This window comes from Vanellus vanellus (assembly GCF_965231255.1).
Source record: "Vanellus vanellus genome assembly, chromosome: 7".
NCBI lineage: Eukaryota > Metazoa > Chordata > Aves > Charadriiformes > Charadriidae > Vanellus > Vanellus vanellus.
Genome location: NC_138912.1, coordinates 37,412,893 through 37,432,551, shown reverse-complemented (window position 1 = coordinate 37,432,551; position 19,659 = coordinate 37,412,893). Strand labels below are relative to the sequence as shown.

At 52.7% G+C, this 19,659-nt stretch overlaps 1 protein-coding gene across 1 annotated transcript in view; it reads left to right on the top strand.

Annotated features, from left to right (window-relative positions):
• The window catches only part of CDH23 (cadherin related 23), a gene marked incomplete at its 5' end in the record, with an annotated part of 203,926 nt that overhangs the window by 94,315 nt on the left and 89,952 nt on the right, over positions 1 to 19,659 (top strand). Inside the window, 3 exons of the mRNA XM_082486729.1 lie at positions 3,562 to 3,640; positions 15,812 to 15,924; positions 17,980 to 18,168. Coding sequence (XP_082342855.1) covers positions 3,562 to 3,640; positions 15,812 to 15,924; positions 17,980 to 18,168 — 381 coding nt within the window. The remainder of the gene's footprint in view (positions 1 to 3,561; positions 3,641 to 15,811; positions 15,925 to 17,979; positions 18,169 to 19,659) is intronic.

Below are 19,659 nucleotides of genomic sequence, written 5' to 3'. Positions count from 1 at the left end.
CAATAGCTCCAAGTTAATTCTTTCTTACAATATTTCCAACCCATCAGTGTGAACACTTTATTAAAAGCTCAGGGTTTTATTAAAAAAGGATTGATTTACCCCTGCCCCTCTTCAAAAAAACCCTCAGATTTTGTTTGGATAATGTGCCATTCTTTATTTTCTTTGCCTTTTTTTTAAGCATAGGCTTTTCCAGATTATTACTTTTCTAAACCTTCTTCCTCCTTCCCTAGAGGGAGAGGGTTATTCTGTTCTGGTGCTTCAGTCTATACCCACCACCCACGTCCGTTCCTTGCCACCGCTGTCGTCTGTGGTAGGCAGGCAGGCACGTTGTTACTTGCTTTTAAGAAACGTCGGGAGTATTTGGGAATTTCCAAGAGCCGCAGGTTCACAGCACAAATACTTGAGGTTGAGCCCTGGGCAGAGCTGTTGGCGCTGGAAGTCAGCTTGGGGTTTCCAGGAGCGAGTGGAAGCCTTGCCGGATGTGTTTGGCAAGAGATGGAAGGAGCGTGCCCTCCAATTTAGGGGTGCAGCTGGCTGCCTATGGGGGCCAGAGCACAGCATCTCCTGCCTTTGTTGTGGCAAGACCTAGATAGCCAAAGGGATTAGAGTTGTGGTCTGATTTTGGAAGAGAAATTGGAGATCGTTGAGATGTGGTTGGCGAGAGGTTGATCTTTGCCATTGTGGGATGGCCACGATCAAGGGGTTTTTTGGGGGGTGTTTTCCCATTTCTTGTCTTTTCTCTCTGGTTAGTTATCTCTGCTGGTATGGTGGGCAAGATGCTTCATGATCATCGCGGGTACTAAGAGATGAGATGAGTGTGTTGCGTCACGTTTTGCATCAGGTCATCTCCCCATCTCGCTCAGGTACGCCGCTGAGTGGGAATACTCCTTCCTGTTGACCGTGCTGAGTGATTGTGCTCTGAAGCTGTCTGCATCGGTTGTTACCACTCACTACAAAACCAGAAATGGCCACCAGCGACATGGATAAACATGATGCCTGTCCTGTGGCGCTTGTTCAACCTCTTGCCCAGAAGCATCAAGATTGGCCCTAAACACTGTGTGGATGCTTTGGGGAGGGATCATCCGTTCCCGGGAGTTGGGATCTGCTAGTCTTGTGGCTATTGGAAGCCTCTTGCGAAGGAGCTGGCAGGAAGGATGGAAACCAAGTGGGCTGGGAAGAGATGTCCGGGTCCCTTCCCCTGGTGTGGTTCCAGGAGATGGCATCCAGGAATGATGGGGAGCTCAGCCCCACTCTGCCACTTGTTTCTCCGTCACCGGTGAAGCGTGGCTCATCCCCAGGATGGGCTGGTGGAGGAGCTTGTGGAAAAGGAGAAGACGCTCAGGGGCTGCAAGACGAACAAGGGGAGACCTGGTCTCAGAAAAGAGCAGCGTGGAAGCCATCATCACGGGCTTGCCGAGGACCAGGCAAACCTTACTAGCAGCCCTCATTCTTGGGATCAGATGCCTGGATAATTTCTTTCCTCCGGACATCTCTATGGCACAGACTGCTGAGATATCCAAATGAGATTCCCCCCTTCCTCCCTTCCCAAACTTTCCCGGCCGCAACATCTGCGCTCATCCTTTTATCTCTCCCACCAGCCTTTTCCCCCTTGGCTCCTACAGGAGCGCCCTTGCTCGCAGATAAAGCGGCCTCGGCGGGTCCGTTGCTATTCCTGGGTCGTGGCGGGCGCCCTGCCTTCTCCCGCAGCTGCCTTCCCTTTGAAACGTGCCGCACGGCAGGAGGCACTTAGCATTCTGCGCCGCTGCCTGCCCTTCTCGGCAGGCGACGAGCCGAGCTGTCGGATGGACCCAGTGCCTTCACCCCTGCCACGGAGGAGCTCCCGCTTCGCCGGGGAGCCGAGGGGGGCTCGCGCTTGCCCTTGTTGTGCTTTCCCACCCGCTCTTTTCCTACTTTTCTCGTGCTCTCCTTGCTCCTTTGGAAAGGAGAGTTATTGTGGGTGATTTAGAGGCTCTCCGGCGGCTGCTGAGCCTCACCAGCCGAGTGCTGCTCAAAGGCCAGTGACCTGGGATTTATGGCTAATGTTCTCGGTTAATAACGTGGATTTACTTAAGGAGTCTATTGAAATGCCCTCGGAGATCAGGGAAGGGGCAGATCTGCCTGGCCCCGGGAGCCTTCTTTATGGCCGGCAGCGGCAAAACGTCTCCATGGAGCCCGCAGGGGCATGGCTTTGAAAGCCGGGGAAGACAGCAAGTCCCCGCTTTCCACCAGTGATGTTTCTGCCGCAGCTTTCCCTTTGGCCTTCAGCTGATGGATCGCAGGGCTGAAGCAACTCAGCCGTCCCACGACGTTCCCTTGTTAGATATACGAACGCCTCTCTTGACATTTCCTTTGAGGGCAAAAAGGGGGGGGAAGAATTAAAATTGCTTCTTTTCCCGCTGTTGATAAACCAAAGAAAAAACAAGAACAGCTGAGTTGTAAATTTTTTCACACTACATTAATTTATGTGCATGTGCGCGTGTTTGTATTCACATGGGCTGACTGCAGCGTGGGGAGGGGGGGGTGGGGGGAGTACAGCTTACGGAGTTGACATAAGCGCACCACATTTTTATTTAAAGAACTAAACAGGAATTTTGGGTCGCTCTCACGTTCTTTGTTGGTTTGGGGGCATTCTTGGCCTCGTGGGCCTTTCGGTTTTGCTGTAAGATACAGCTCTGTCCTGCAGGATGGAGGATGAGGGGGGTGAGCTGGGCAGTTGCAGAAGCTCCTGCCTGTGGGCAATCCCCTGTTCTCAGCATCTGTCCGACCCTCTTCCTCCTCCTTAAAGGTTTCAATTAAAATCGCTGTAGCTCCCTTGGTTTAATTATGCAGCTGGATGCCGATGGCCAGGGCGAGCATCTCTCGTTGCCTGGAGTGCCTTGTCTGAAGAACGCAAGGGGAGAAGAGGACCAGTTGAAACTGGGAAGCCAGCGGTAGATAAAACTGGTGTAGCGACCGGTGCTGAAGCTGGCGCTGAGGGGGAATTGTTGCTTTTGGTTCTCAAGGGACTGCAGGGTGAAAATCTCTGCGATGGAGGAGAGTGTGCTTTTGCTTGAGGGCCAGAGCCTCAGCCCGTGATGCTGCGAGGAGGCATGTCCTGGCTTCCCAACGATGGACCTTCAGTGTCTCCTTCCTCAAGCACCCATAGCTGTGCTCACCATGCTGGCCTTGCTTCCTCTGGGCAGATGACGAATGAATCTGGTGGGGCTCTCTCTGGTCCCTACAGACGCTTGCCCTGGTAGAAACCTCCTCCGTGGTCCAGCTCAGCCTGCCCGGTGGTTTGGTTAGAGGACACGCTCTGCTGGTCTTGCCCTCAGCGTCGCCAGCTACGCCTTGGGGTGGGTTAGCAAAGTTTTGCAGCGCGCACGAGAGGGATGAGTGGTGAACCCGAACTGCCCCGAGAAGCAGGGATGGGACTTTTCCATGATGCGCCTTGTCCTTGGACAGGTTGTCCTCAACTCGTGGCCCATGGGAAGAGGTGCAAAGCCTGGGCGGGGGCGCCCCGCAAGCCCCAGCAGCGCTGGGTCGGGGCGGCTGTAACGCGTGTCTCCTCTTCTTCCCCAGGGTACCACTGTGCGCATGATAACGGCGATCGACCAGGACAAGGGCCGTCCCCGGGGCATCGGCTACACCATCGTCTCGGGTAAGTCGCAGGGGGACGTGACGGGGAGGCCGGTGGGGCCGGAGGAACCAGCCCTGCGATAACTCTTTGTACATCCCATGCCTGGGCCATCATTTTTGGCCAAGTTCCTCCCCGACTGTGCTGCTCATTCCTTCCATTTGTCGCCGCTAATTGCTGTAGCCTACTGCTACGAGGGAAAGCTTTCGCCCCTCTGAAGAGCTCGCTTTGCCTTCGGCGCTGCCGGAGAGCATCGGTCTTGGCGTCTCCCTTTCCTCCAGCAGCGGATGTTATTTTGAACAGATTTGACAATATCTCGTAGGGAAACCTTTCAGTCCTAATGATGGCGCCGCAAACAGCTCCGCTTCGAATGATGCTCCGGAGGAGACCTGCAAAGATCCAGGTGTAAAACTCCTGTTGGCGGTGCAGTGGTTATTGTTTAGGGAGAGAATAGGACTGATTACGGGGCTGAACGGCTCCTGATGATTTCTGCGGCGTTTCCCGAAAGCCTCCGTGCCAAGGGCTGGCATCCCAAAACCTTTGACAAGCTGGGAGGCAAGCGGGCTGGACCCGCGAGGGGGCAGGGCGAGATAATGAAGCTTAATTAGAGTGGCGGAGGGGTTTCTGTCTTCTGATAGCCAACACGGATCAATCCTGCCTTCGCAGACTGGCCCTGAAGCCCGGGGAACCCTTCCCCATGTGCGTGGGTAGCTTGCTGATACTGATGTAGCCGGTCACCCGTGGATCTCCACCAGGCAACGCTTGGTTCCTTTGGGTCCGTAGCTTGTGGACCTCCTCTGATGGCGAAAGAGCCGAGGGCAAGGCAGTCTGGGGGAGCGTTTCCAAATAAAACGTAGCTGTGTTTTGAAAAGGCTAATTTTTGGAGCCGGACCCGTCTTATTTAGGATGCCTTGAGGTCAGCAAGCCTCTGCCGTATCCAAGGCAGGCTTTGATGCTCGCTGGGCTGCGCTCCGACACTGCTTTGGTGGGGCTGTGTCTCAGGGACAGACAGACAGACAGACGCACTGGTCGGGTTAACCCAGGAGCGACGGACCAGCTTGTGGTGGGTCTGGGTTGTAACCTTATTTCTGGCGTTGCTTTTCGGGGGCGGGGGGGATCTTCACAGCAAGAAATGGCAGCGGTGCCTCCTCTCCCTGCTGTGCCCCCTGCTTTGGGCTACACGTGCGGAAATAATTTCCCAGTTTCTTCTCCTCCTCCTCCTCCTCAAAGCCCAGCCGGTTCAAACGCTCTTCTCATCAACCTCTCGGGTCAAGGTGATTTCAGCCGGGCTTTCAAGTCCACTGATCCTGACTGCGAGTATCCAGGTCAGTCCGCCTTTGAAGAGGCGAGGATTATTTATTCCTCTAATTCCCTTGGCCATTTATTCTAATGTTCCCCTGGCGTGAATCAAAGGAGTGATTTCCCCCAGATTGCGGGGTATCCGCTGGCCGAAGTGCAGTGGGGACTTTCATTTGGCTAACACGGGCCCCCTTTTCACTGGGGACCGGACTGAAACCTCAAACTAATTTTGCTGAGGTCGCTGAATTACCACGAGGAAGGTAAAAAAAGCCTTCAGCTTGCAAAATCCTCAGCCGGCTCAAAGCCTGGAGATGCTCAGGGGCTGGGAAATCACCTGTTCGTACACCCTCCTTCGGGCATCTGCGGATGGCCACGGACCATTTTTCTGACCCGGTATGCCGTAGGTATCTAATTTTCCTTCATCAGCACCGGTGCAATACGAACAGCTTTGGGTTTCCAAGATGGTTTAATTTGATGGTTTAAACCTATATAAACAACCGTGCAATCTATAGAGGGTTAATTTGCTAAACGCACCCGTCCGCTCATGGTCACGGCAGGCTTCCTGCTGCTCTACTGAGTCAAGGAAACCAGACCTCGGAGCCTGGATTTTTACCCGGAATGTTCGCATCCGCTCTTCTTTTCACGTCTAGCGTCGGTTTTCCTGCGAAACGGCCACGACGCGTCCCCCTTTGCGAGCGTCCCCCGCCGGGTGCCCGGGTAGCCGTCAGCCCGGGGGTTACGGGCGAGCGGAGGGATGGTGGAAGGGAGCCAGCGCGCTCCGGCAGCTCGGTGGTGGCAGCGGGGTGCGGAGTGACAGGCAAGGCGCATCGGCGCAAACAGCCTCGCGTCTGCCTGCGTGTGCCCAAAGCTTAATCCCTGCCCCCGGTCCCGCCTGGCGGGGGGCAGCTCTCCTATCGGAAAATCAGGCAGAGCACATCAAAGAGTGATTAAACTGCTTTGCATTATTTATTTTTTTTACTTTTTTTTAGTTTTTTTTTTTTTTCCCAAACATGAGAATCGCAGAGTGTTTTCATAACTGGCAGGAGTCCTTCTCCTGTTGACACCGGCGTCTTGCAAAATGGTGGTGCTGGGGAGGGATCAGCTGGTGGACGGACTGAGGGGCGACTGGAGACACCTGCTATCGCCGCCTTCTCCTTCTCCCTTCGGCTTAAGGCAGAGGTTTCCAAAATCCCTGAAGTCAGTAGGGCTGTGACTGCCTCCCAGGCTCTGCTTAAGGCATTCCCTTATACTTTCTATCATTTGCTTCTTACTTTTGAAAGCAGATATTACCTTCTGATGTCTGAGAGTCCGGACACGGGAACCAGCCGCTAGCGTGCCTCCAAAATCCTTCTCACCCAAAGCAAGCTTTTTTTTATTATTATTATTATTTTCTTTTTTTTTTTTTTGGCAGGCAGGTGAAGCCTAATTAACTTGTCATTATGCTCCATCACGATGGTAAAGGTCAGCGAGCAGATTTTTGTGCCTGAGCTGGTAAATTTTTATGGCGATTTTGAAGAAGAAAAAAAAAAAAAAAAAAAAAGCAGGCTAACATATGGGAATGGGGAAGCAAATTAAATTAGAAACCGACCGTAAGCAAAAGTGCAAATGGTCGGCGGAGGTAGTAATTATACCTGGCTCCTCGGCTCCCTTCCGCCAGGGGAGGCGGCAGTGATGCTGTTCCCATTTCACGGCAGGGATGGGCGACGCCTCTCCCCGTCTCGCTCAGGTTTTCGGGCACAGGGCTTGCCCGTAGCCGTTCTGATTTTACCGGCTGGGGTGGAATATACAGCGGGGGAGAAAGCCGAAAAGCCACCTAGCCGTTTATCATCTTTTTGGTATTAATATCTAAAGCGTCGGTATGATTTGGAGGCGGGGTATAAAAATTAATTTGGGATTGCCGGAGTCCTGTTCGGCTCCAGCCCTTGGGTAGCTGCGCCTCGGGATATACGGCAGCAGCTCTTATTTATACGGCTATCTCCAGCGCAAGGTCCTCCCGTGACAGGAAAACAATAAAACTTAAAAGATTAACCATAACCGCATAAAATAAGACTGTAGAACCCAACTTTATGCCGCCAGCTTACAAAGCTGTTAAGCTTGAAATGAGGGAGGAGCGCTGATCTCGCCCTGTCACGGCTTTGCCTGGTTGTCCCGTCGGGGCGGATGATGAACCTGCCTGCACTGGGAATCGCTTCCGTATCTTCTAGGGAAAAATCCACTCAGTTGTTTTTTTCCTCTGCCTTCCAACCATGAGTGTTTTAACCCCATGCGAAGCTGCCCGCCTTCCCCCCCTCTCCCCCCTCCCCCAGCCCTGCGCTTTGCGGGAAGTGGGGTCACCGCCCCGCGAAAGAACTCCAAATGGAGACCTTGCGATCCAAGCCCCTGGTGCCGACGGGGGCTGGTCGGTGCTGGAGCTCCCATCGCTCCCACGGGTGTTTCTGCCGCTTTTCCCAGGCAAAAAGGAGAACTTTGCCCTGCGCAAAGCCTCGCTCCCCCGGTCGCTTTGGCAGGTAGGAGATGCTCAGCCGCTGAGGTCGGGGCTCTGTTTGAAGGACAGATAATTAATCCAGCAAAGTAATCCACGGCTCCTTTTTTGGCAGATTTATGGAGATAGCCTCTGTGCCGGGGACTCTGCCTCATCATCTTTCATTTCCCAGGCAAAGCGAGTGACTTGTTGTATAACATGACCTGTTCTAGATAAGGCTTTTCATTTAGGGGAACTCTCCGGTCTAACAGAGATTGATTTTTTTTTTATTTTTTTATTTTTTTTTCCCCATTGGAAATCGGAGGGCCCCGGAGCTCTCGGCAGGATGAGACCTGCAGACGGCAGTGTGTTTTCACGTTTGCCGCTGCTGCGCGTCGCCTGGGGCGTGGGGAATCCTTTGGCTCTTTAAGAGAAAGATTTTTTTTTTTTATTTTTTTTTTATCCTGAATGAAATAGCAATTTAATTGATAGGCAGGAGGGGACTTTGCCCTGCGAGCTCTCGTTAAGAAAACTTCTTGTATGACCGCAGTCCCGCGCTTTGCTCCCTAGCGGTAAACTTTGGGGGTTGTCTATTTTCAGGAGGCTTTGCATCTCCTGGTACGAAGGTGTGAAAGGTGACCTGTCCTGCTTGGGCAGGCGCCGAAGGGTTAAACCAGGGGAGAAGTGTCCCGGGGCTCTGCGAGGTGCCCCCCGACATCAGTCTTTGCCTGCCCGACACGTTTCAGGCGCGGTGATGGATGGGCGACGGGAGATTGCACAAGGGCAATCCATATGTCCTTCCCGGGGTTTGGAAAGTCCTGCAGGAGCAAGAGGGGAGGGAGCGCGTGGGGCTGAGCTGGTCCTTGGGGTTCTTCACAAGCCCTTAGGACATTTTTATGTGTTGTTTTTTTTTTTTTTTTTTCCCCAAAGTCGATTCTTTTAGGAGACTGATGCAGTTTCTGGTGAAGCACTGTCTTCCTTAAGCTGGTGCATCCCGAGGGAAGCGCGAATTAAAAGTCATTATTAGCAGAGTGTAATAGAAGCGTGAGTTACAAAAGGAAGAGGGAACGATGTCTGAAAAGAATCGTCCTCCGTCTTTCTTCTGGTTTTCCTGCTGAGGAATAAAATACCATAAATATATATATATATATGTAAAAATCAGCGCGGGAACGCTCAGAACACGTTTCACATGGTCTTGACAAGTCTGGAGCCCCTCACAGCCTTCCTTCTGAAAGCGCGGCACAAACCTTTGAGGTTAAGTGGCCAAAGGGGCCACAGACACCCCCCTTCATACTTTGACCCGACTTTATAACGAGGGCAAGGCAAAGCGAGCCGTTTCCCTGAGTCCCTTAAACCGGACATCAGGGGAGGATCCTCGGCAACAGGGCTTGCGGGTTTTAATATTCCCGTTGCCGGTTGGTGTACAGCCCGCCGGCTCTTCCCCCCCACCCCCATTCCGGATCGCTCGGCAAACTACTAGGGTATGAAAGTCCTCATAAATTACACCCGCTGGGAGGGCCTTCCAGCGTGATTTAAAGGCGGTCATCACAGCAGAACATTTCTGTAGGAGGACACGCTGATGGGTGGAAAACCGCCTCGCGCCGAGTTATCCATCAAAGGCTGTTTTTCCACCCTGCCAATGCGAGGGGATGAGGCAGCGCCAAGAAGAGATGGTGGCTGCGGCCACGGGCCCCTCTTTTCTTGGCTGGGTTGCTCCCCGTCTTCCCCCCCGCCGCTAACGATGCTTTGCCGTCACGTTGGCGTCTTGCTTTGGCTCCCCGGTAATCCAGAAACCGCTGGAAACAGATAAGGTTGGGATGATGGTTTGCGTGGCAGGTGGTCCCCCAGCAAATTGCCTTCGGTAATTAAAACTATACATTCCCATTTATGTGTAAATAGGAAACGGAAGCGTGTTTTCTTTTGTTTATTTAACTTCTTGGCATTTAACGTGTGTTGGAGGCGTTGGCAGCCACTGGGAAAAGGCGAAGCTGCGCTGTCTCCCTCCGTGTTGGGGTCGGAGAAAAGAACCGCTTCCGAGATGTGTTTTGGCGGAAAATTTTCTGAAAGGGTGTTGAGCCTGGAGATGTGGGGTTTGTGGTAAAAGCCGATTCAGACCTTGTTACCAGGCATCTTACCGCGTACTACTTTCGTGTTCTCCCGAGGAGTCTTCCTATTGCTGTGGGAGAGGCAGGAGAGGTGATTTTCGGGTCTCTACATCCAGCGCAGGCACGGTAGTCATTAAGAAAGTGCCGATTTGATGTGTACGCGTCCTTCGGCTGCGGGGCGAGAACGTCTTCTGCACCCGCTGCTCCAGACCGGCCCGTTCTCCCCGGGAACGTGCCTCTTGCGCCCCGTTTATGAGGACCCAAATCCTCAGGTGGTGGGTTAAATCGTTGTGTTTGCAGAAACGAGGGAACTAAACATTTACGGTACTTCTCCCCGCGTTGCTCTGCTCTCTCGACTCATGACCCAGCTGGTGGCTGCAGGTTTTAGGGATAGATTCATGGAAAGAGGAAAGGCTGGGAGGTAAAAAGCTAAGCCAGGCACGGTTTGTCTTCCCTTCGAGCCACCGAGAGCATTTTAGATGACATTGCTGGGGGGGGGAAGGGGGGTGAACTGTGGTTGCGGTCCAAGACCCAGCATCCTTTCGTGTGATGAATTACACTCGGAGCAGGAACATTTAAACTCTGCTGGGCTCCGTTCTCCTCTCTGGTACTACCCAGCCACAGCTCCCGGGGGTTTGGGGAGGGGGGATCGCACCTCGGGTGATAATAAATCTCTCCTTTTATTTTCGTGTACTGTACGTTCAGCTCTTAAAAAAAAAAAAAAAAAAAAAAAAGGGAACCACACGAGCATTTAATCCCAGCTTCTTTTGTGGCTCTGCAAGATGAGAAATTCTGCCGCTCGTGCTAGAACGGGCAATTAAATCTTTGGGGGAAGATACTAAAAATGCCCGTTTGCAGAGCAGGCGTGTGCGGAGGAGTGCCGGCACACAGCTTTGGGTTTGGATCGCTTGTCCCCAAAACAGCTGCGTCCTCAGGGAGTGAAGAACAAACCAAAGTCCAGAGCAGGAGAAACGAGCACTGGTTTTCTAGAGCATCTTGTTTTCATGCGGAGTGAGGAAATAAAGCTCGGGTTGTAATAACCCCTTTTCCTTTGGAAATAACTCATTCCCTTTGAATTTAAGCGCGGGGCAAGGGAACTGCCCTGCCGCGCTTCCCTGCGTGTATCGCACAGGGGCAAAAACTCAAGGTGAAGAGCAGCGAGATGGTCACGGCAGCTGACGGACTATTTATACGATGATAACTGTGTCTGTTGCTGACTCTATGAACCACATCCAACAGCATCTATTTCAGTGCTGAGGAGCCCTGACGGAGCACATTTTGATTAATAAATTATCCGGCGCAAGGTGTGTGATGGGTTCCCCTTTCACATCTCATGAAAGTCATCCGCACCAAGTTCCAGCGGCTCGGCAACCCCGGGGCCTTTCGAGGATGTGGCTCCCTGATATAAACGGCCCTTCGTGGACGGAGAGGGGGGAGAGGGGGGGAAAATTCTCCTGCGGGGGGGGGGGAATTGCCTTCCCCTGCCTGACAGGTAGCTCTTCGTTAGAGCTGGGCAATACCTGCATCTCTCTCTCCTACAGGTTTGAATGATGCTCAAAGGCCAAAGGGGTAGGGAGGGAGGAGGAGACATCAATGTCTTTTGTCTTTCTTTTTTTCTTTCTTTTTTTTTTTCCCCCTGGGTTTGAGCCAGTGTTTTTAATGGCCTTTTTAAACTGTGAGAGCGTTGGCTGAGGGCAATTAAACATTACGGCCTCCATCTATAAAATCCCTCGTTATAGCAGTGTTGCTCCAAAATGATGCCTATGCCACCATCCGTTCCTCAATGAGCCTGGAAAAACACTGCCAATGGGCTGCTGCGATCCATCCCGTCGCTCCCAACCCAGCGCCGTGGCGGTGCCTGCCTTCCCGGTCCCCTGCCCGGCCACGGTGGATGTAGGAGCCACTGCTGTCCCTGTGCCCGCACACAGACAAGAGGGATGGGAAAGTTTTCCTTCTGCTTTTACCCATGTCGTAACAAGAAGCTGGACTTGCATGTCCCGAGCCAGCCTGTCCCCTGCCAGGTGAGAGCATTCACATTGCTGTCCCAAAGTTTATTTTTTGGTCTCTTTTTTTTTTTTTTTTCTTAATCACCTTTCCTCTCTCTCTTTGAGTATTTAAAAACACCTTCTGCTTTGCTTTACTCCTCTCTGTGCTCCCTTGTTGCTGCCCAAGCTTTCCCTTCCCATCATTTAATTCACGCCCCATCTCTGATTCCTACCCCGGGTCTCTCTCCCGGTCTCTCCTGCTGTCTCCTGCCTTGTGCCGTGTCCAGCTCCGTGGATTTGCAGTAGTAGCAGAGAGGTGGAAGTGGAGCCCGCCTTCCCCTGGGGTGTCCCTCTCCGGGGCACGCTACCTCCTAGGCAGCCTCACGTTTGTTTTCTGATCCCTGCCCTGCTTTCCTTAAAGGCCATCTTTGCTTTCCCAGCACTTGAAAGCAGAGCTCTCCTCCTTTGCCTGATGAAAGACCCATTTATCCCTCAGCTTTGCCTGCTCCGTGCAACGGAGCTGGGTTGCCTGGTTCTCTGTGAACGTGCCACATCTTTGGGTGGGGAAGAGGTGGAAGGCACGTAAGCCCTTGTTTAGCAGAAACCGGACCGTGGTCTTGCATTCCTTTCTCAAACCAGGGGCATGGAAATGAAGTCTCCATCTAGAAACGCTTTGGTGGCTCAGACCAGACCTCAGGTGAGGCAGTAGATGGCTCAAGCAGGGACATGTCCAGCAGCTGGTAACTCCTGAGCCAAGTGGAGTGATCCTTTCATTACCTGGTGGATGCGGAGCAGAAGGTTGTATGTGCCACAATGTCAGCACTGCTCATGGGAGAGCATGGAAGGGGGACATGGAGGAAGGGGGGCCAAGCAGGGGCACCTTTCTGACGGTCACTTTGCTTCCATGTCAAGTGCGACCACAATAGTTCCTGTCTGCATCATTAAAACCGTTTGCAGAGCGCAAACTTGGAGATGGAAAGGTCTGCGCCGTTCAGCGTCCCCCGAGAAAGGATTATCTGGGGATCAGGACTGGGTTTGGCATCCCTGTGAAGGTTCCTCATCCCCTCTGTGTTCTTCATCCCATGTCGGTGCGTTGTGTTGTTGCTTCAAAGCCAGCAAAGAGCAAACCCCAGTTTGCTCCGTTGGCATGCCCGGCAGGCAGCGCTGGCCACCGGCCACACAAGCCATTGGCTGGAGCGTTGGGGCAGCAACGGTGTCCACCTGGCTCTGAGGCCACCATGGGTGTAGACCATGATGGAGCTAGTGCTGGGAGAGCGGTGGAACGGACAGATGGGTTGAAAGCCATCAGCCGGTGTGGCCGTCCGCACCGTCACCAGCGGACTAAGCTGTGCTTAACCCAGGCTTGGCTTTGCCCTGGGTCAGGAAGCCGACGGAGAGATAACGGGGGAGAACCAGGTGGAGAGGAGAAATTAGACAGAGGTGGGGTGAGAATGACAAAATTGGCTGCTTATCCCTCACCTATTTTTTTTTTTTCTTTCCCTTGCTCTGAGGAAAGCGAAGACATGTGAAGATGATTAGAGAGATTTTCGCAAAGAAAGCATCTCGGGGGGAACGCGCGTTCTTCGGCAGTGCGAGCACTTCAGCGGGGTCAGAGGAATAACGAAGCGGTGGTTGGAGAGGCATTGTCGAGGAAATTATGAAAGGCCTCTGAGGGGATGGGTTTGGAGAAACCTCTTTCCCTTCTGAGGCTAATTTGCAAACCCAGCAATTCCCTGCTCGAAGGCAGGCGCCCCGGAGGGCATCAGACGCGTATCTGCCATCTGAGCAGGGTTGGGGAGGCTGAGCGAGAGAAAAGCCTCCGATGTGCAGCCTGGGGAGGGTATCTGGGTCCCTAATTTATTCGTCTATCTATCAAAAAAATGACTGTGGGCAAATACGAAACACATAACCATTGTCAGGACACGGCGCTCAATGCCGTGTTTAGTCCTTTGTGTCAAATTCCTGCCCCATTGACCTATTTCCACTAAAATCCTTTGTTCCACGCGTTTACGGATTGCTGTTAGCAGAACAGCATTTTGCGATTAAAAAGGTATTTTATTACGCCTTATATTAGGGGGAGTGTACCAAGACAGCCCTGATGCATAAACTTTACCATGGCAACATGGCATCCTGGAGCCTTTAAATGCCTCGCAGCACAATTCGATATATATCTCGCGGCGTGTCCTTCAAACCCGGTATCAGGAGAAGTCTCCTAAAGAGTCACAGCCGTAAATTACAGAGCGAAGGTGGGAAGTCAAGATGAAAAGAGAGGAATCGTCCAAGGGAGGGGACTAGAGATCTTCACGTACGGTGGCGAACAAAAGTTAGATTTAAAAAAAAAAAAACCCAAGGCTGCCACTAATAATTTAAGTAGCCGCGCATCAGTTCATTAAGCTGGCTAGCAGTCGATGGGCCATTTCGGATGGAGAGAAGAGAGGACCAAGGACAGAAATGGGAGGCATGGGGTCTGAGAGGAAGATGTAAAGGCTCGGTAACGGGGGAGAAAGGTGTTGTGGCACTTAGGGCTGTGGGAGAGAGAGGAGATGCTGGCAGCCAGCGGCTCGTGAAGGCCAGGGGGGCTCCCCGGAGAGCCGGACCTGGAGGCTTTGGCCATCCCCACGAAAGGTGCCGCCTTGTGGTGAAACCCGGGGATCAGACAGGGATGAGGTGGATGCTGAGTGATGGGGAACAACTTTCTGCCGCAGCAGATCTGTCTTGCAGCGCCCTTCCAGGGAAATGACGGATGTTGTCTGTGTTTCGTTCACGCTGAGAGTTATTTTTTTTGACGAGGATGAATACTATATACCTGCAGGGTTTCCTTGCTCCCGTTTGGGGCTGCGCCAAGGTTTTCTGCACGCCGTGAGATGATGAGGGCAGTGGTGCGGGTGGCCATATGCTTGCACGTAACCTCCTCGGGCATCACTAATTCAGCAACCTCCTCCGGTCGGGTGTCGGGCCGGCATCAAGTATCCCAGGCTCCACGTACCAACTGCTTTCTTTTGTCTGCCCGGCAGAGAGGGCACCTGGGACGGTCCCGAGGGCATTCCCTGTGCGGGACATTTGTCGTCTTAGCATCTGCTGGCCGTGAGACTCAAGCGTTGTCTTAATTCTCCCTGGGTATCTAATGCCAGAGGAGGAGTCAGGCTGAGGATAGGATGCTCAGTGGCACGGCCCTCCATGGCACCCTGTCACGCTTACCTGCACATAAGGACCAGCACAGAGGCCAAATTTGGCTCAGATAGAGGAAAACGAGGCGGCTGCATGGGGTCAGCACATCTGGCAAGAGCACAAAAGCAGGACAAGTGCCTATAGTGCTTACCCTAATACTCTCTCTGGCACCGAATACATCCAGCTAAGAAAATGCTTCAGCTGCATGTGGCTTCTCTGTTATTTGATAGATTTTTCTTTCATTAACCTCCCCGGTCTCTCCTTGAGTACATGTGGACTTCCATCATCTTCAGCATCCTCTGGCAAGAGGCCCCACCGTTAAACTGCTGCTTGTTACGTGGAGAATGACTTGTGAGCTTGGTCCGCCTGCGCCTTCCTCCGATTAAGCTGGACTGATGTCCCTTAATTCCTGTATTTTTAAGAGCTAGGCAGTGCCCCCCCACCCCGGGGGGACACGGTGCCCTGCGAAGGCGGGCGGTTGTTCAGAGGGGAGCGCCTGGACTCGGCGCTGGTTTTTGGCTGCGCTGTTGCGTATTTTAATAACCCAAACCCTTTGAAATCCTTCAGCTGCCTGCCCCATTCCCGACTTTTATGGGCTGTTGGAAGGAAAGCGCCGTTTTGAGCCCTGAGCCGGGGGTGGGTGAGAGGAGCATTACAGACCATTTTTAAAGCGTGTTGAGATAATGCACGGGGTTCGCGGAGCCCATGGCAGCCTCGTGCCCAGCTTGGAGCTCCTGACCTGGCAGCGGGTCCGCTCCGTAAAACCTCTCTCTCAAGCACCAGCGACCACTGGTGCGTGGAGGCTGGCAGGGGAAGAGGCTCGTGTCCTCCTAGAACAAGAGGGAATGGCTTCAAGCTCCAAAAGGGTAGGTTTAGACTGAACATTAGGAAAAACTTTTTCACAGAAAGAGTGGTCGGGCATTGGAATAGACTGCCCAGGGAGGTGGTTGAGTCACCATCCCGGGATGTGTTTAAGAGACGTTTAGATGTGGTGTTGGGGGATATGGTGTAGGGGAGAACTTTGTAGAGTAGGGTAGATGGTTGGACTCGATGATCCCAAGGGTCTCTTCCGACCTAGACAAATCTATGATTCTATGATTCTCCCACTGGAGGGTTTTTTTTTTTGGCATGGGCTGTACCAGCTGCTGGTGCTCACACTGCCTGTTCTTTTTCTCAGGTAACACCAACAGCATCTTCGCACTGGACTACATCAGCGGAGCCTTAACCTTGAACGGGCCGCTGGACCGGGAAAACCCCTTCTATAGCGCTGGGTTTGTCCTCACGGTGAAGGTGAGAGCCCCCTCCACGGGGGCTGAGTGGGACGGTGGGGGAGGACACCCTGCCTGGGGACAACTCCTTCCAGGTGGAGGCACAAACCTGGGTACTCATTCCTATGAGCATCCAGAGATGCGAGCTGCTGTCCCCCAGCCAAGCCAAGCCAAGCACGATTTTTAACACAGCCTCCTTTTATGCTGGTCCAAAACGTGCTTGCCTCTATATGGATGTATAAGGTCATTTTTGGTGCCTCCAACTGGATGTCCCTGCGGTTGTACCTGCTGGCAGCAAGCCGATGCCCAAGCAAATAGCACAAGACAGCTACATTCAGGCACCTGAATTGGGTTCGCTTGTGCCTATTTCCCACCTTTCCCCCCCCTCCCCCCCCCCAAAAAAAAAAAACCAGGAATATTTATTTCGTCACGTCGGTGGGCAGCAGTGTAACCAGGGCATCATCTGCCTCTGCCCGATGCGGGCAGGCACGGGGAGGGAGTGATGCTGAAAGTTGTCTCGTCGAGAAAAGGCACTGGAGCGTGATCTTCCAGCCCCACCAGCCCCACCTGAGAAGCTGTTCCCCGGCTCCACTCGCAGCCCTGTAATTAAAATCAATACCAAGCTGGGCAGCTGGTTGGAAACCCATTTAGAAGTATAGATTCTGCCGGGCTGGGGTGGGGAAAAATCAGCGTTGTAGGAAGGGTCATTGATTGGGAGGGCAGCAGCGTCGTCTTCTCGTTGAGGCAAGCGCTGTGCTTTGTCGGGAGGGGGGCAAAGGGGACAAGAAATTACCCCTCGGGGTCCCAAGCACAGGTCATGCTTTATGCACGGGGAAGAGCTCCGCGTCCACCTCTAGTATCTCTTGGTTTGGGCTTTTAGAGTTTAAATTCAATAGAAATCACGAGAGGGAGGATTGCCTGGTTTTTAATAGGGACAAAAATATCTGTTTAATCTTGGAAAGGTTTGCGAACCTGAAAACTTGCCCGTTTTCCTGTCTGCATGATAATGGAGTTCCAATTATATTCTGTTGATGCGCTAGGTTGTTTTTATTATTATTATTATTATTATTATTATTTTAATTTCCTCTCCCCACAAACTTTGTGTCCTCCCGCAAATGCCAAACTCTCTGCGGCCCTCATCCCCCGGCCCCAAAAATGTTCTCCGCCGCGCTCGTCCTGGAGCACGCAGGGAAAATACAGCTGGATTGCTCCTTGTTGGGATCAGCCTGTTCTGCTGGTGTGTGCAGAAGCGGTGAATAGCAATGAGCCGTGCGGGTCGTGGCAGCGCTGCTTTTCTGTGCCCACAGCAAAGCAAAGATTATCCAAAGGACAAGAGGAGGGACTCTGCTTGAAAAGGCTGTTTCTCGCTTCTCTGGCAGTCGAATCTGCACTCTTTCCTTTTGGGAAAGCAAAATTAAAGTCCTTTTTGAGACGGAGGTGTGATACGGAGTCATGACTCAGCTCTGTGTTTAGACACGTGTTGCCAAACCTATTTTAAGGTCTAAATCTTGTTTTCCTGTGATTCTGTGATTCCTCTGTTGCCCTAGCTTTCTGTCCCTTGGTTAGCTCCCTGCTCCTGGTCCCACCTCAGGAGACGGCAGAGGAGAAAACAGGAGTGCTCTTTGCTCCGTCGTGGCTTCCCTTATTACGAGGACTGTGCCCGACATCTCGCAAGGCAGTATTTTGGTTTAAATGCTTGCAGCAGGGAAATCGCCTGCTTGTCCCTTTGCGTGACTCGGAGTCCTGAGAAGCTGTTGCGTGATAGGGCCAAGTGAGAACTTGTCCACAGTCACCCCAAGGGAAACGTTAAACCTCTGGGAAGGGAAACAGGTTTGCAGGAGTGCTCTGGGGCTCGAGCGTGGTTGATGGAAGAGCTGGGTCAACATCTGAGCGTCTTAACGGGTCAGCAGTGCGGTAAGATGCTCAACGTTAAAGGGCGGCAGCAGAGCCAGATGAGCATCCTTCCTTGGCAAAGTGGAGGAGGCAAAAGCTGCAGGAGTCTCTAATCACGGCATGCCCGCTTTTACGTTTATTCTTGCAAAAATAAAGGCTGCCCTGTTGTCTTCTCTCCTCGCAGGGGACAGAGCTGAACGATGACCGCACGCCCTCCAACGCCTCTGTCACCACCACCTTCAACATCCTAGTCATTGACATCAATGACAACGCGCCCGAGTTTAACAGCTCGGAGTACAGCGTGGCCATCCCGGAGCTGGCCCAGGTGGGCTTTGCCCTTCCCCTCTTCATCCAAGTGCAGGACAAAGACGAGGTGAGGTCTCCCTTCCCACGGGCGCTTCTCTCCATCCCCTGTAGGGTAGCACTGGTGTGGTTTTGGGGGGGCGCGGGGAAGGATAAGTCACCGGTTAACCCGTGATGAGGTGTGTGTCTATGTCCTGATAGACATTTTTTGGCTCTTACTGCTGCCCTTGCTCTGCTCGCTGGGACTGCGGAGCGCAGGCATGGCGTGTGCTTCAGCGCGGTGAGGATTGTGCGGCCACCGAGAGCCAGAAAATAGGATTGTGCTGCATGCTGATTCCTGATTGCTGCCGAGGGCTCTCGTCGGGCCGGTCTGTTTTAGAAAGGGAAGAGGTTTTCTGCCGGGCTCTCAGAGGACCTGCCAGGGAGGGGAAAGAGAGGACCTCCGGGCTCTCTGCCCCCGCTGCTGTCAGGGGGGAGGTGGTGAGAGGTACTCGCGAGCGTTGGGGCTGGAGGAGGCGTGGAGGGACTGGGATACCAACTCATCAAACGAAGCCGCGAGCGTTGGAGGCTTGTTCCTCCCTCGTCTTAACGGAGCTGCTATTTGTTACGCGCCGGTCCGTGCCGCGTAGGGATTGCAGCGTGTTTTCCAGCCCTGGGCTTGCAGCCTTCAATTACTCTGATTATTTGACTTGTACAGTTCACGTCTGGCTGCTTCTGTGTGCCGGTACCCTCCCAACCCCACCACGCTGCCTGGTGTCTGCTTCAAACGAGTGCTGACACCTCATGGTGAACTTTCCGAAATCCCTCGGAAAGGCTCTGGCTACAGGCTCCTGCCATCCCTATTCCTCTTCAGGCCGAGCGAGAGGTGGTGGGGAGAGGGGTTTGTCAGAATAAATGGCATCGTCAGGATGTTTCCCCTCGTGCTTCAGGGTAAACGATGTGATGACACTGAGGAATACGAAACGGAACATCTCTCCTCGACCCCCCAAACCCAGTGGGTCGATTAAAATGTGCCCCTTCTAAGATGCCTTTGCTGGCCAAAATGATGGATTTGCTTTTCCCCAGCCCTGGGTGGAGTTCGCCACGTCTCATAAAGCCACCCAGAAATCCCTTTTTTTTTTTTTTTTCATGTGAAGTGATTATGACACAGAACTAATAATCTACTTGTGACGTGATGTCACCATCCGAGAGTTATGAGTTCAGCCTGAAGAGGTGCAGATGAGCTATTAAGCAGATAAAGAGACTGTTTTTTCTTGAAAATGTCAATTGCTAATAAAGAAGATATGGATATGACAGATGCTTAGGATAGTTTCTGAATACAGCCGCTGTCGTGCTTTCTGAGAGATGTCAGCAGATCCGTTCTTGAAGGGCACTGTAACACTTCTGTTTGTGCCAGAAGGATGAAGGATCTGTCATTATTTCTGGTTAAAAGCTCATTTTACTGGAGTGACTCCCATTCAAGAATTCACTTTTCAGCCTTGCTAATTTTAAAGCGGGAGAATAAAAAATAGCCTTGCCTTCCTGGTGGCGCCGGCAAAAAATAGACTCATTCTTTTGGTGT